Source organism: Microcaecilia unicolor, chromosome 3 (genome assembly GCF_901765095.1).
Source record: "Microcaecilia unicolor chromosome 3, aMicUni1.1, whole genome shotgun sequence".
Classification (NCBI taxonomy): Eukaryota; Metazoa; Chordata; class Amphibia; order Gymnophiona; family Siphonopidae; genus Microcaecilia; species Microcaecilia unicolor.
In genome coordinates this window covers 472513682-472527720 of record NC_044033.1, presented here as the reverse complement: position 1 = coordinate 472527720, position 14039 = coordinate 472513682, and the positions used below count along the sequence as shown (strand labels likewise).

The window sequence follows — 14039 nt, the reverse complement described above, 5'->3', positions numbered from 1 at the left end:
AGCCATCTAGCAGAGAGGTTCCCCTGAAGGCTATCATCTGACTCCCAACCAGTAAATGTGTGCTTAGGCATCATCTCACTAACCATTCTTACCCCAAGAGTTTAACTAAATCTCTACATATTCTACAGGAAAGAGTAAGGGAACAGGATGCAAGAATAATCAGCTTTATTATAGTTTACCACAATAATACAGCAAGATCAGGTATGCAAGCAGATGGGTGGACAGTCGGACAGCACTTCGTGAAGCAAGTCAAAAGGTTTTCTGACACGCCCTAAATCTACCCGCCTTATATATTCTCCTATCTCCATTCTAAGTAATGGGGCCCATAAGCTACCATGTTAAGTTGTTTATCCCAAAGTAGCTGACCACAATCTTGCTTAATTGGAAAGTTGACACCCCCTCTTTCTCAATCATTTCCTTGCACCTGGCATGACGCACTCATTTCCCAACTTGTTTTTCTAACTTAGATCAGAGAAAATTCCACTTTGTAACTGATATTAAAGTTTCCATTTTGTTCATATTTTAAATCTTCCAGAGTCTAACTACGCTCTGAGTAAAGAAAAACATTCTCCGATTTGTTTTAAACCTACCACATTTTATTTATTTATTAGGATTTATTTACTGCCTTTTTGAAGGAATTCAGCTTACACATAAGCTATAGATATTACAGCAGTAAAAATTTCACACAATACAAAGTATGGCATGGAGGGGCATAATTGAACGGGGCACCCACATTTTCCTGAGGGTATCCTCGCAGGACATCCTACAAAGGGGTGTGGAAACCGAATTATCGAAACAAGATGTGCGTCCATCTTTCGTTTCGATAATACGGTCGGGGACGCCCAAATCTCCACACTTAGGTTGACCTTAGAGATGGTCGCCCTTAGAGATGGTCGTCCCCGGTTTCAGCGATAATGGAAACCGAGGATGCCCATCTCAGAAATGACCAAATCCAAGCCCTTTGGTCGTGGGAGGTGCCAGCATTTGTAGTGCACTGGTCCCCCTCACATGCCAGGACACCAATCAGGTACCCTAGGGGGCACTGCAGTGGACTTCAGAAATTGCTCCCAGGTGCATAGCTCTCTTTCCATGGGTGTTGAGCCCCCCAAAGCCCACTACCCACAACTGTACAACATTACCATAGCCCTAAGGGGTGAAGGGGGACACCTACATGTGGGTACAGTGGGTTTGCGGTGGGTTTTGAAGGGCTCACATTTACCACCACAAGTGTAACAGGTAGGGGGGATGGGCCTGGGTCCGCCTGCCTGAAGTGCACTGCACCCACTAAAACTGCTCCAGGTACCTGCATACTGCTGTCAGGGAGCTGGGTATGACATTTGAGGCTGGCATAGAGGCTGGCAAAACATATTTTTAAAGTTTATTTTGAGGGTGGGAGGGGGTTAATGACCACTGGGGGAGTAAGAGGAGGTAATTCCCGATTCCCTCCGGTGGTCATCTGGTCAGTTTGGGCACCTTTTTGAGGCTTGGTCGCAAGAAAAAATGGACCAAGTGAAGTTGGCCAAGTGCTCGTCAGGGACGCCCTTCTTTTTTCCATTATTGGCTGAGGACGCCCAAGTGTTATGCACGCCCCAGTCCCGCCTTCACTATGCTTCCCCCGTGAACTTTAGTCGGCCCCTTGACTGAAAGCAGTTGAGGACGCCAAAAATCGGCTTTCGATTATGCCGATTTGGGCGCCCCTGAGAGAAGGACGCCCATCTCCCAATTTGTGTCGAAAGATGGGCGCCCTTCTCTTTCGAAAATAAGCCTGATGGTATGCTACATTACAATGTCAATATAATACTCAGTAAAACATTTTAATAGACAGCATAGGGTATAAGCAAAGGTGGAACCTATAGATATATAAGATAGAATACAGGAGTAAGAAAATAAGAGGACTGATTTAAAGATAGTTGCTTGAACATGATCTTAGCAAGGGTAGGAGAGGATAAAAATGTCTTGCAATAGTATGTGCAGCTGGTGACATTCCTTGTTTGTTTGTGTGCATGTTTGAGATTAGCAAGTTAGTTACTTCTTCCAGTAAAGGCTGCACTAACATTTTTAAAGCACCCAAACAAGTGTTAACAAATGCAGATTACTGTAGTTTTTTAAGTCTATTCTGTTGTTTATCCATTCCTATAACTTTTTTGACCTCCCATAGGATCAATCAGAAATAGTTCATGGGACTCAGGTTCAATGAATGTGAAAGAAAGGCACACAAATGTGTGTGCTGCTTAGTTTATTAGCTTTTCTTAAAGTGTTTCCCCAATCAAATATTACCCATCTCTATCCTAGTAATATTCTAGACAGTTTAGCTTTATGGTTTATTCATCAAAGATTGTTTTCATTGCATGCAGAACTATATTGTTTAACGGTAGTAAACAACAATTAGGAATGTGCATAGCCAAAAATACTTTGGTCCATTTTCACATTTTTTTTCTGAACTTTTTTCCTGGGTTGGGGGTGTTTTCTTCAGTTTGTTTCACACATCTGTTTAAATAACTTTTGTTAGTATGCATGTTAAAACTTTTTAAAGTGTAAATTGATTGTAAGCATGATCATTTGTAGGTGTACATGCATACATATGCTTAATAAAGGAAAAAAGGGTCTAACACAGGATGCACTAAAGTGTTCTCCATTAGTTTTGCCATTTGCACACAAGGGTTTTTTTTTGGGGGGGAGGAGGGGTGTTTCAGAGGCAGAGAATGGGCATGGAAGTATTATTCAGCTATCACACTGTAATTACTGTTGCACTAACTGGTTAGCACATCCATAACACGAGTGCCATTAGCGCAGGGGTGTCAAACCTCGGCCCTCGCCAGGTTGGGTTTTCAGGATTTCCCCAATGAATATGCATGAGATATATTTGCATACAATGGAGGCAATGCATGCAAATAGATTTCATGCATATTCATTGGAGAAATCTTGAAAACCTGACTGCATTGTGGCCCTCGAGGACTGAGGTTGGACAACCCTGCCTTAGTGCCTCCTACATAGAAGGCAGTAAGTGCTCCTGTGTTAATTATTTTAAATGACCACATACTAATGCTAGCATTATTCTATGGCCAGATATTCAACAAATAGCATGTTAGTCCCGCATTAGGGTGTGCTAAGCCCTTTTACTAGCACAGCTTAATAAAAGGGCCCCTATGTGAGCACTAAAGGGCTCTTTCACTAAGCTGTGGTAAGCACTAACACGTGCTTACTACAGCAAAAATGACATACTGCGGGACTCGCCGAGGCATCCCGCAGTAATTTTGTTACATGTGTGCAAGTACATTGTTGCGTGCTAACCAATTAGCATGTACTTAGCGCGTGAGCCCTTACTACCTATATAATGGGTGGTGGTAAGGGCTCATAGTCTAATTTGTTTTAATGGCCACTTGATGATGGCAAAATTAGCGCATGGCCATTTATTTATTTAAGACATTTATACCCTACATTATCCCAAGTTATACTCGAGTTCAATGTGGCTAACAATTGAGATTAAGTAAGCAATAATAAGTGTACAACAATCATTTATACCCAAAATAGGAATTTTGGCCATTTTAACCCAGCGGTAAAAATGGCCTTAATCTGCAGGAATGACCCACATATGGGCATGCTAAGGCCACTTTGTACCGCTAGTTGGTAAAAGGACATGCACATCCCCTAACAACAATCTGGTGTTTTGCAGTCATTATTACTGACGTTAATACAATATTTAAAGAGGCTTTTTTACCTGATGGTGTGGAGTTGAAGATGTTTTTTGGAATGACAACTTTGTCTTCAGAATTGCGTGCCCAGTCTACCATGCCTTTCCTTCCTCTCATTGGGAAATTTATGTCTGTTAAAACTGATGCTGCAGGAAGTTTTTCAATGCTGGCCACTAGTAAGAAAAATGATCAAACTTAATACAATTTTCTTTCATAGAAAGTCTGAACACATCAAGTGATTTAAACAGTAAAGAACTAACACATATCTCCTGCCATTCAGGTAGAATAGAATAATGGTATAGAAGAGTAACTGAGATCAGAAGGGTGAGTTCCCTGTTATTGAATCTTTAAGCTTTATTATTGGCTCCTTCTCAGTAAGCCTCACACTAATTAAGTTTTTGGGTATTATTGAATATGCTGGCTGCTAGTCGGAGATTCATAGGTTTGGACTTATTTGAACTATCTTCTAACCAAGCAAAAAAAATAATTGGATGTGGCTTTACAGGGAGAAAGGTGCTGCAGTTGATTTTTCTCTTTCTTTCTTTCTTTCTTTCTTTCTTTCTTTCTTTCTTTCTTTCAACTGGCTATCAGAATCACGCTAATGAAACAATAGGATTGCCTTTCCTCCCTGTACACAGATGATAGTTAGTTTGGAGAAATATCCCTTAATCTGTTTCATGGGTGGAAAGTCTGCAGTTGTTTCATACCAAACAAAAATCTGAAAAGTAGCAAGTTGCTTGCCACTATCAAAAAACACCAGCTATGGACAGTCCAGCTGATATGCAGACCGCAGGAAGCAAGCTGGTTAAGTCCCAAGCAAGCTGGTTAAGTCCCACGATTGGTGTTGAGTCCGGATATTCCATGCCAGGCCATTTCCGGTGACCAGCACTGAATATCTGTTTGTTTTTTTTTTCAGATGGTTTAAACTGCTGGCTGCTATAGGACTGCTATATCACCTGATATAGCTTAGCTGATTAAATGGTATTTAACCATCCAGGAGCCAACATTTTAACAGAGAAAACCCTGACACTTGCCCCTCCCCTTGTCCCACCGTTGTTCCACCCCAAGTCTCTTGCTACACTACTGTTTCACCATTTCCAGCATTTCTCTCTCTCTCTCTCTCTCTCTCTCTCTCTCTCTCTCTCTCTCTCCCTTAAGTTTCTTAAGCCCCTCTCTCTCCCAGATACTTCAAATATCTCTCCTGCTGCCTCTCCTTCCCTCTGTCTCTCACTTCCCTGGGTCCATTCAGCATCTCTGCCTCTTCCCCCTCATAGTTTATCTTCCTCTTCCACCCCCAGTGTTTCTGCCTCTTCACCCCCCCCCCCCCCCCCCCCCCAAGCATCTCTGCCTCTTCCACCTCCTTCTGGGAAGATCCAGCATCTCTTCCCCCTCCCTAGGCCAATCCAGCATTTCTCTCTCTCTCCATCCTCCCCTCCTCCCCCCACAAATGAGTTTCTTAAGCACCTATCTCCCCTGATAGTTCTCAGTCTCCCACTCCCCTGGGTCTATCAGCATCTCTGCCCTCCCCTCCCCCAGAAGCAATGCCTTTCATTCAACAGCTGCATCAATTCAAGCAGGCAGCATCTGATGACTCTAGAGCCGGCCCTTCTCTTGGTTGTGTTCCGCCTGCATGGCAACTGAAAATTGCACCATAGGAGGCAGGATGCAGCCGAGGGAAAGGAAAGCCCCGGAGCCGGTCAGAAGCTGCCTGCTTGAATCGCTTAAGCTGCTGAATGTAAGGCATCATTTAAGCACCATGGGGGTGGGGGAGGGAAGAGACAGGGATACTGGATAGACCCAGGGAAGTAAGGGGAAGGCAGTGGGTGTGACACCAAATGGACCTGAGGGATGATGGGAGAGAGAGAGAGAGAGATACTAACAGTTCTGGGCTGTGGACAACCCCCCCCCCCCCCCCCCCACACACACACACACACACACAAACCTTTTTCTATTGCTGGTTTGAGGGTCTGCCAGCAGCTGTCCTGGCTGTTGAAATACCGGCCAGTATAGCTAAAAACCAGCCACTTGGCAACCTCAGGGATAAACCAAGAGCATAATAGAAATTACATAACATATAGAGCAAATAGCGTTCAAAATATGTATTATCAAACAAACAAATAAAACCAAACATTGTACTAAAAAATGCATATAATAATAAAATTGTGTATGATGAAAAATCTCAAAACAGTGTATATTACCTTACTAGCATTGTGTCATACACATGAAAAACATAAATATATCTGTGTTGAGGAAACAGTGTTTACTTCCTTTACTAAAATTGTACCTTCAAACAGACATCACATAATTATTATAAATTATAAAAAATATGGCTCTTGGTTCCTTATATTTCAAATTATATGTTTATTTACATATTTATGTGAATGTATGTACATATATAGATGTATGCAAATCATTTTAACCCTTATTTTTTAACCCTTGTCTCTATGCCCGATATAGACCCCTGACACAGGCGCTGGGCGCCGAAACACGGACCGTGTCGGGTCCACACAAAGACTGTTTAAACTAACGTATATGATTAAAGGTCTTATGTCCCACTTTTTTTGAAGGCTCCTGGTACTTTTTCTTTTGCTATTCATAACTTAGAGATTATAATAAGTTAGAAGCATATTTCTTAGTGGTTAGCTTTTAGAGTTTTTTAAGGACATCCTTGGGCGATTTAAGTTTGTGCGGTATGTGGCATATATACACATAGATTAGCGCTCGCATTTAAATGCGCTCATCGGCACTTATATACATTTTGTTTGTATGTTTTTGCACGCTGTGGGGAGGGAAGATCTGACATTTGTATTCACTTTCCATCTTTTAGTCCTTTGGTGAAAGTGTGAGTGTTTTATATCTACACGTCCCCCAACCCCCTTTTTTCCCTCTTTACTTTACATGGTGGTATGTTCGCGATATATTAAGCTTCAGGTTTGTGATTTATTATCACGTTCGGTCCATACATAGGCCACCTGTTTAATGTCTATTCTATTTTAAATGGCCCATTTGAAGCATCTTTTACGACGTACATCTATTATTGTTATTATTATTTTTGTGGTTTATTTTTTACAGCATGTTATATCTGTTGGCTTTCTAACATTCTTTTCATTTGCTGCAGTTTATGGTCAGCCTTTTAAAGTTTCCCTTGTGTTAGTATAACATTAGCACATTATTATATTTTTTATATATTTTTTTGTTGCTTGTTCATATATAGTTTTTCATTTTTATACTCATACTCTTATTTTGTATTATTTTTGAGTTAGCATATTTTCAGGTTGTTATAGCATAAATGTCATATATTATATAATTTTTGTTTTTATTTTATCATTTTTTCTATTTTTTCAATTTTGTAGTTTTTGTTTTATTTTTATTTTTTCATATTTTTCAGTCATTTTTTCTCGTTCTTACTGTTATTTTTTATTTTCATGCAGCTTATGCTTTTCACTCCTTGTGCATTCAGGAGGTGCTTTGTATACGTCAGTTTGAAGGTAGGTTATAATTGTGTAGTGTCTATATATGTCTGTTTTAAGGTGGTTTAGTGTTTATTATTATTATTATTATTATTATTATTATTATCAGTTTATCCCTTATCAGTATGGAATTCTCATTGATTCATTGATTATAATTCAAAGATGTAACTTGAATATGGGTAAATCCTCAATTATATCATATTATTATATCAGTATATGCTTATGGGTATCTCGATGTCTAATTTAGTTCTATTTTACATTAGAAAATTTCTCTACATTGTCAGGTTGTGAGAACACTTCTAGATTTAATGATATAATTGGGGCAAGGGTAAATTTAGAATTATATCATATCATCCTATTTATGTGTGTCCTCATTTTTATATTAGCCTTTATGAGTAACTGGTTGTTTCATATAGCACTTTTTATTCTTAATTTTATTTCATTTTTCTATAGTGTCATGTTTCTAATATACTATAGATGTTATTATTTTTTAAATATGAGTACTCTTAGATGTTTTTAACCTTGTTTTGTAATTAAATTTTATATTATTATTTTGTATATTTATATATGTGCATTCACACATAGTTTAAGAGTTTATGTATGTTGACTTGTACTGTTTTGTTTGATTTTAGACCCCTGAAGAAGGCCGGTTGGCCGAAACACGGACCGTGTAGGGTCCTAATAAACTTCTTTGGTGCTCTTATTCTTAATGTTTTTTCTGGTCTGTTTTGGTTTCTCTTCCGCTCTTTTTGTTATTTTGTGTTTTTTGCGGGAGACTTGGACCTTCTTTGTGTTGGTTTACCATCTATGATCCTACCTTGTGAACACCCCTTTGTAGTTACACAGTAAAACACGTGCCCACTTTTGAATATTGCCAAGTGCACTTGTCACAGCCTGGGGTGAGCCCTTGGGCCACAGTCGAGTTGACACTACCTAGCTAACCCAAGGGCTGGCTAGGCCCTGACTTACAGCGGGCAAGACACCTGGTCATGGCTAAAACTTGAAGACAGGACTGGAGCAGAGCAGGAACAAGGCTGGAAAACAGAGCAGGGACAAGGCTGTAACACAGAGCAGGGCTAGAACAAGACTGAGGCAGGAACAGGAGACAAACTGGAACAAGACTGCAACACACTCTAGACAACTGTTGGAGACCTGTTGGAAAGGCACTGGTTGGGAGACAGGAACTTATTTAAATACAACCAAACAGGAAGTGATGACATCAGCCAGCACCCTCTTGCAGAGCTATAAAGGTAGTGCTGGGTTTCCAGGAATTAAACAGATCCTTCCTGGCATGGAATGCTGTTGGAGACCACAGAGAACAGATGAGGGGCATGACACACTTAGACGTCTAACTGCTGTTTTCCCCCATTTTAGTGCTTAATTACTGTTAACTTTCATTTGAGCATCAAGGGTTAGGTTCCTAATTGGTGCCAACTTATATAGTTTCAAGTTTCTCATTTATTTGATATACCACTAAGGATACACACCATCATAGCGAGACTTCAACTCTTGGTGGCCATTTTGAATCCCAAGACCATCACAGCAACAGGATGCAGGGCAAGGGCAGTGCTCCGGGCAGGAAAGAGGGGGCTCTTTCCTGCCCCAAAGAGGTCAGGCAGTAGATAGTAAGTAAGGGGAGGGGAGGGGAGGTGACCCAGGGGAGGGGAGGTGACGGGGGGCAGGCGAGAATGTGTGACCTGGGGGGAGGGGAGGGGAATAAGTGACAGGGGGTGGGTAAAGGATGCAAAAGGGGTGGGGCATGGGCGGGGCAAGGATGCGGGCGGGGCAAGGGGGCGGGGCATGTGTCCTCTTTTTGAGAGGAGAAAATATGGTAACCATATATATATATATATATATACAGTATATATATATAAGATTTCAGCGTATTATCTATAACTAGTAAAAAAGGCCCGTTTCTGACAAATGAAACGGGCGCTAGCAAGGTTTTCCTCGGAGTGTGTATGTTTGAGAGAGTGTGTGTGAGATTAACTGTGTGAGAGAGAGGGAATGTGCGAGAGTGTGTGTGTGTGTGTATGTGACAGAGAGTGTGTGACTGGGTGCGAGTGTGTTTATGAGAGTGAGAGTGCATGTATGAGAATCAGAGTGTGTGCCAGGGGCCCATCACTCCCTCCTCCCCCCCAGTTCCAGGGTCCCCCTCCCTCTCCCTCCCTCTGAGTTCAAGGGTCCTCCCCTCCATCCCTCCCAGTTCCAGAGTCGTTCCCCCTCCCAGTCCCAGGGTCCGTCCGAGTTTCAGGGTTCCTCCACCCTCCGTCCGTCAGAGTTTCAGAGTCCCCAACCTCTGTTCCAGGGCCACCTTCCCTCCCAGTTGAAACAGCTGTAGACTTGTTTCTGTTGGAGCAACAATTTAAAAACGACAATGTGGAGCAGCAGCTGCTAGGTTTGTTTGCTTTAGAGTGTATGGCAATGACAGCAGCGTGGGTGATTAGAAACAGAGATTAACCAATGGGCTTCTTTACTTACAGTGGACTTGATTGGCTCATTTCCACTCTTTTCTATTGATCCTTGTGCAGCATGTTATAGGTTGGCTTGCTTTGTTTTGACTGAAGGGGGATGACGGCTGCGCCGGAGTGGGAGCGCTGCTGTATCCGTCCGTCCCCCCTCCCGAGTCACCACTGGATCCCGTCGCGCATCCGCCCACAGTGACCCTCACCCCCCCTCCCCGATGGACACTCGCAGCAGCCAGTCGGTCGCCATCCCGCCGCCTTCCCTCTTCGTCCTGTCCGAGATTCCTAACCTGGACTTGGGGAGGAGAGGGAGGGCGGCGGGATGGCGAGCGAGGAGGGTGGGTGAGGGTGACTGTGGGCAGAGGGACGGGGTCCAGCGCGAGTCAGGAGGGGGGGAGGGAGAGAGCAGTGGGTCCAGCGGCGACTGGGAAGGAGCTGGGGGAGAGGGTGTTGTCCATTAGGGACTCTGTGTGCAGGTGAGGGAGGGAGGGCGGACGGGGGGGTCCAGCGAGCCAGCGTCAAGTTTTTCTTTGCTTTTGTCATTACCCGCCCTGGACGTCATGATGTTTTGACGCGAGGGCGGGGCAGACAGCCTGTGGCAAACCGGATATGTATGCCACCTCAAGTTTCCGGCTGGAGGCTTCAATGAGAACGTTGGAGGTGCCTTTTATATAGAGAGATTATTTTCTTCCCTTTGCCACAAATATCTGTTGATTTTAGTTTATAAAAGAAAAAGGTTTTCCACTCAAGAACTCTTTTAGTAAAGGCAAGCTCCTAAGACTGTGGAAACAGTTAATTGCATTACTTGCAAGGAGCTGTGCACCCCAGCTGACCTTGTTAATCACCCAGGGCAACCACTCTAAGTGCCTGAGAAAACAACTCTGGGAGGAGTTAATTGCTTTACTTGCAAGGAGCTCTGCACTCCAGCTGACCTTGTTAATCACCAGGGCAACCACTCCAGGTGCCTGAGAAAACAATTATCTTCCTCAGCTATTTCTCTCTGCTTGTTTTACTACTCTCTTTTCCTTTGTGTACTTGCTGAGCGAGGGCGGGGCAGACAGTCTGTGCAAACCGGATATCTATGCCACCTCAAGTTTCCGGCTGGAGGCTTCAATTAGAATGTTGGAGGTGCCTTTTATATATAGAGATGATATCCAGAACGTTTTCTTGAGCGCTGATTCCCCAAGATGGACTCTAGCATCAGGTAACTATGATTCGGTTCATTCTTTCCAATGTGCATCACCTTGCATTTATCCACATTAAATTTCATCTGCCATTTGGACGTCCAGTCTTCTAATTTCCTAAGGCCTTCCTGTAATATTTCACAGTCCACATGTATTTTAACAACCTTGAATAGTTTTGTATCATATGCAAATTTGATCACCTCTCTCATCGTTCTGATTTCCATATCATTTATAAATATGTTAAATAGTTTTGGTCCCAGTACAGATCCCTGCGGCACTCCACTGTTCACCCTCCTCCATTGAGAGAAATAACCATTTAGCCCTACCCTCTCTTTTCTGTCCAATAATCAATTCCTAATCCACACCAGAACCTTGCCTCCTATCCCATGACTCTCTAATTTTCTCAGGAGTCTCTCATGAGGAACTTTATCAAAAGCTTTCTGAAAATCTGGATACACTATCAGGCTTATTTTCGAAAGAGAAGGGCGCCCATCTTTTGACACAAATCGGGAGATGGGCATCCTTCTCTCAGGGTCGCTCAAATCAGCATAATTGAAAGCTGATTTTGGGCGTCCCCAATTGCTTCCCATCACGGGGACGACCAAAGTTCCTGGGGGCATGTCGGAGGTGTAGAGAAGGCAGGACAGGGGCATGCCTAACAGATGGGCATCCTCGAGCGAAAATGGAAAAAAGAAGGGTGTACCTGAGGAGCACTTGGGCGACTTTACTTGGTCCATTTTTTCTTACGACCAAGCATCAAAAAGGTGCGCGAACTGACAAGATGACCACCGGAGGGAGTCGGGGATGACCTCCCCTGACTCCCCCAGTGGTGACTAACCCCTTCCCACCCTGAAAAAAACAACTTTAAAAACTTTTTTTGCCAGGCTGAAATATCATACTCAGGTCCATCGCAGCAGTATGCAGGTCCCTGGGAGGGGAGGTATGTGTGTGTCAGTGGAAGCATAGCAAAGACGTGGACACAGTGGCGTAGCAAGGGCGGGGTAAGGGGCGGTCCCTTGGCATGGAACCGCCTCCCCCCCCGACGCAGTCCCCACCTGCCAACCAGGTTCCAGCTCCGTCCACCCCCAGCGTGGTGCTGCCTCCCCCCCCTGATGCAGTCCTCACCTGCCAACCAGGTTCCAGCTCCGTCCACCCCAGCGTGGCACCTCGCATCTGCAGTGCTGCTGTAAAAAGAAGAAAATCTCCTCCTCGTCAGCCCTTCCCTCACTGTGTCCCATCCTCTGACATAATTTCCTATTTCCTCGAGGGTGGGACACAGAGGGAAGGGCCGCCCGACAACGAGGCGATTTTCTTCTTTTTACAGCAGCGCTGCAGATGTGAGGCGCCATGCTGGGGTGGACGGAGCTGGAACTTGGTAGGCAGGTGGGGACTGCGTCGGGGGGGAGGCGGCGCCACGCTGGGGTGTTCAGAGCTGGAACTTGGAAAGCAGGTGGGGACTGTGTCGGGGGGGGGTGCGCAGGCAACCACGGAACGCCACTGCGTGGACATCCTTCTTTCAAACGTTTTGGACATCCTAAACTGCCCCCCCCCCATAGGGATGGCCAAATTTCAAGGGAGTGGAGTGAGGAGGAGTGGCCTAGTGGTTAGAGCAGTGGTCTTGTAATCCAGAGGTAGGTGGTTCAAATCCCACTGCTGCTACTTGTGATCCAAAATCCAAATAAATAAATGGGGTGTCAGAGGCATAGCAGCCATGGACATCCTTCTCACAGAAACATCCATGTTTTGGACATCCTCAACTGCCATTGCAGGGGCGGAGGAATAGTGAAGGACGTCCTTCACCCATACGCTAAAAAAAAGTATGTCCCTGACGAGCACTTGGACTTGTATTTTTCTAAGGTTGTAGATGGCTATTATACACGTAGCTTGTCTGCATGTATGAAGCCATCTTTGGCATGCGCAAAGCAGCCATGCATAATGCTTGACTGCTCTGCACTGGCTTCCCCTTCTTAGGAAGGAAATCGTGTGCAAATGAGCTAACTGTGAGCAGCTCATTTGCATGCAATTTCCTTCATGCATGCCCATTCCTTTCCGAATCGCTAAGGGATCGGTAAGGGAAAGGCTTTTTCCGTTCAGTTAGTGCATCAGTTAGTCCACTGCAATGCCCCCTAGGGTGCCCGGTTGGTGTTCTGGTATGTCAGGTGGACCACTGCAGTACGAATTCTGGCTCCTCCCATGACCAAATGAGTTGGATTTGGTCATTTTTGAGATGGGCATCCTTGGTTTCCATTATGGCCGAAAACCGGGGACGACCATCTCTAAGGACGACCATCTCTAAGGATGACCATCTCTAAGGTCGACCTAAATGTTGAGATCTGGGCATCCCCGACCGTATTATCGAAATGAAAGATGGACGCCAGTAAAAGGCATTTTCTAGTAAAGGGAAGGAAATGCCTGTGCACTAAGCAACGGCATTTGCACATAGCCATTTCCTGGGGGACCACTTACCACCTATTTAGGAGGCGGTAAGGACTTTGACAGTAATCATGCCGCGATTACCACCAGGTAGAACCCCAGCATTAGTAAATCCCCCCCAATTTTTTGTGCTACAAATGGCGTTTAGTGGGAGTCAAATCGCTGTGCAGCAAGCCGGCAGTAGGCCCATCGTGCTTTGATGAAAGAGCCCCTTAATCTTGACCTCCAGAAAAGTTTTAGCTACAAATTTGTTTGCGCAGCTAAAACTTTACCCAATTCAGAAATTGCAAACCTAATGGCCTCAAAGTTGCAATTTGCAGGGCATAGCAGCTCAGACTCATTATTGCTTCTCTTCCTCTGGTAAGGCAGTGAAAACTCCCACAGTACTTCCAAGGTCTCCATCAGACACCTAGAGAGAAGCAGAAGCTTCAGCTCCTGATGCGCCCAGCAACAGAGAGCTTGTGGGAGACTCTTGACTGGGCTGAGGCACAATCTAGTGCTCTTGACTCAATGATCTCATTCCCTCTCATCTCCAGCATTGCTGCAGTCTGTAAACCGACTGTGCTCCTAGACACAAAATGAAACATTCCATTAAACCCAGTGGTAGTGGAGACCTGGACTCAGAAGGACATGTCCAGGATTTCCAGTTTTGCTTCATTGTCATGAGGGAAAAAACATTATGGAAATGGCATCTGATTCAGACACACCTCCTGCTCACTCCTTCACCTGCCTTTTCTCAATCCCTATCACTCTCCTAACTCCATCCATCCTGTTCTACCTTCGTCATAGTAACAC

The 14039-nt window shown here is 44.3% G+C and overlaps 1 protein-coding gene across 1 annotated transcript in view; it reads right to left on the bottom strand.

Annotated features, from left to right (window-relative positions):
- ADGRB3 (adhesion G protein-coupled receptor B3) overlaps positions 1 to 14039 on the bottom strand; it is a 1672438-nt gene that overhangs the window by 737498 nt on the left and 920901 nt on the right. Inside the window, exon 12 of the mRNA XM_030199002.1 lies at positions 3719 to 3865. Within this exon, the coding sequence (XP_030054862.1) occupies positions 3719 to 3865 (147 nt within the window). The remainder of the gene's footprint in view (positions 1 to 3718; positions 3866 to 14039) is intronic.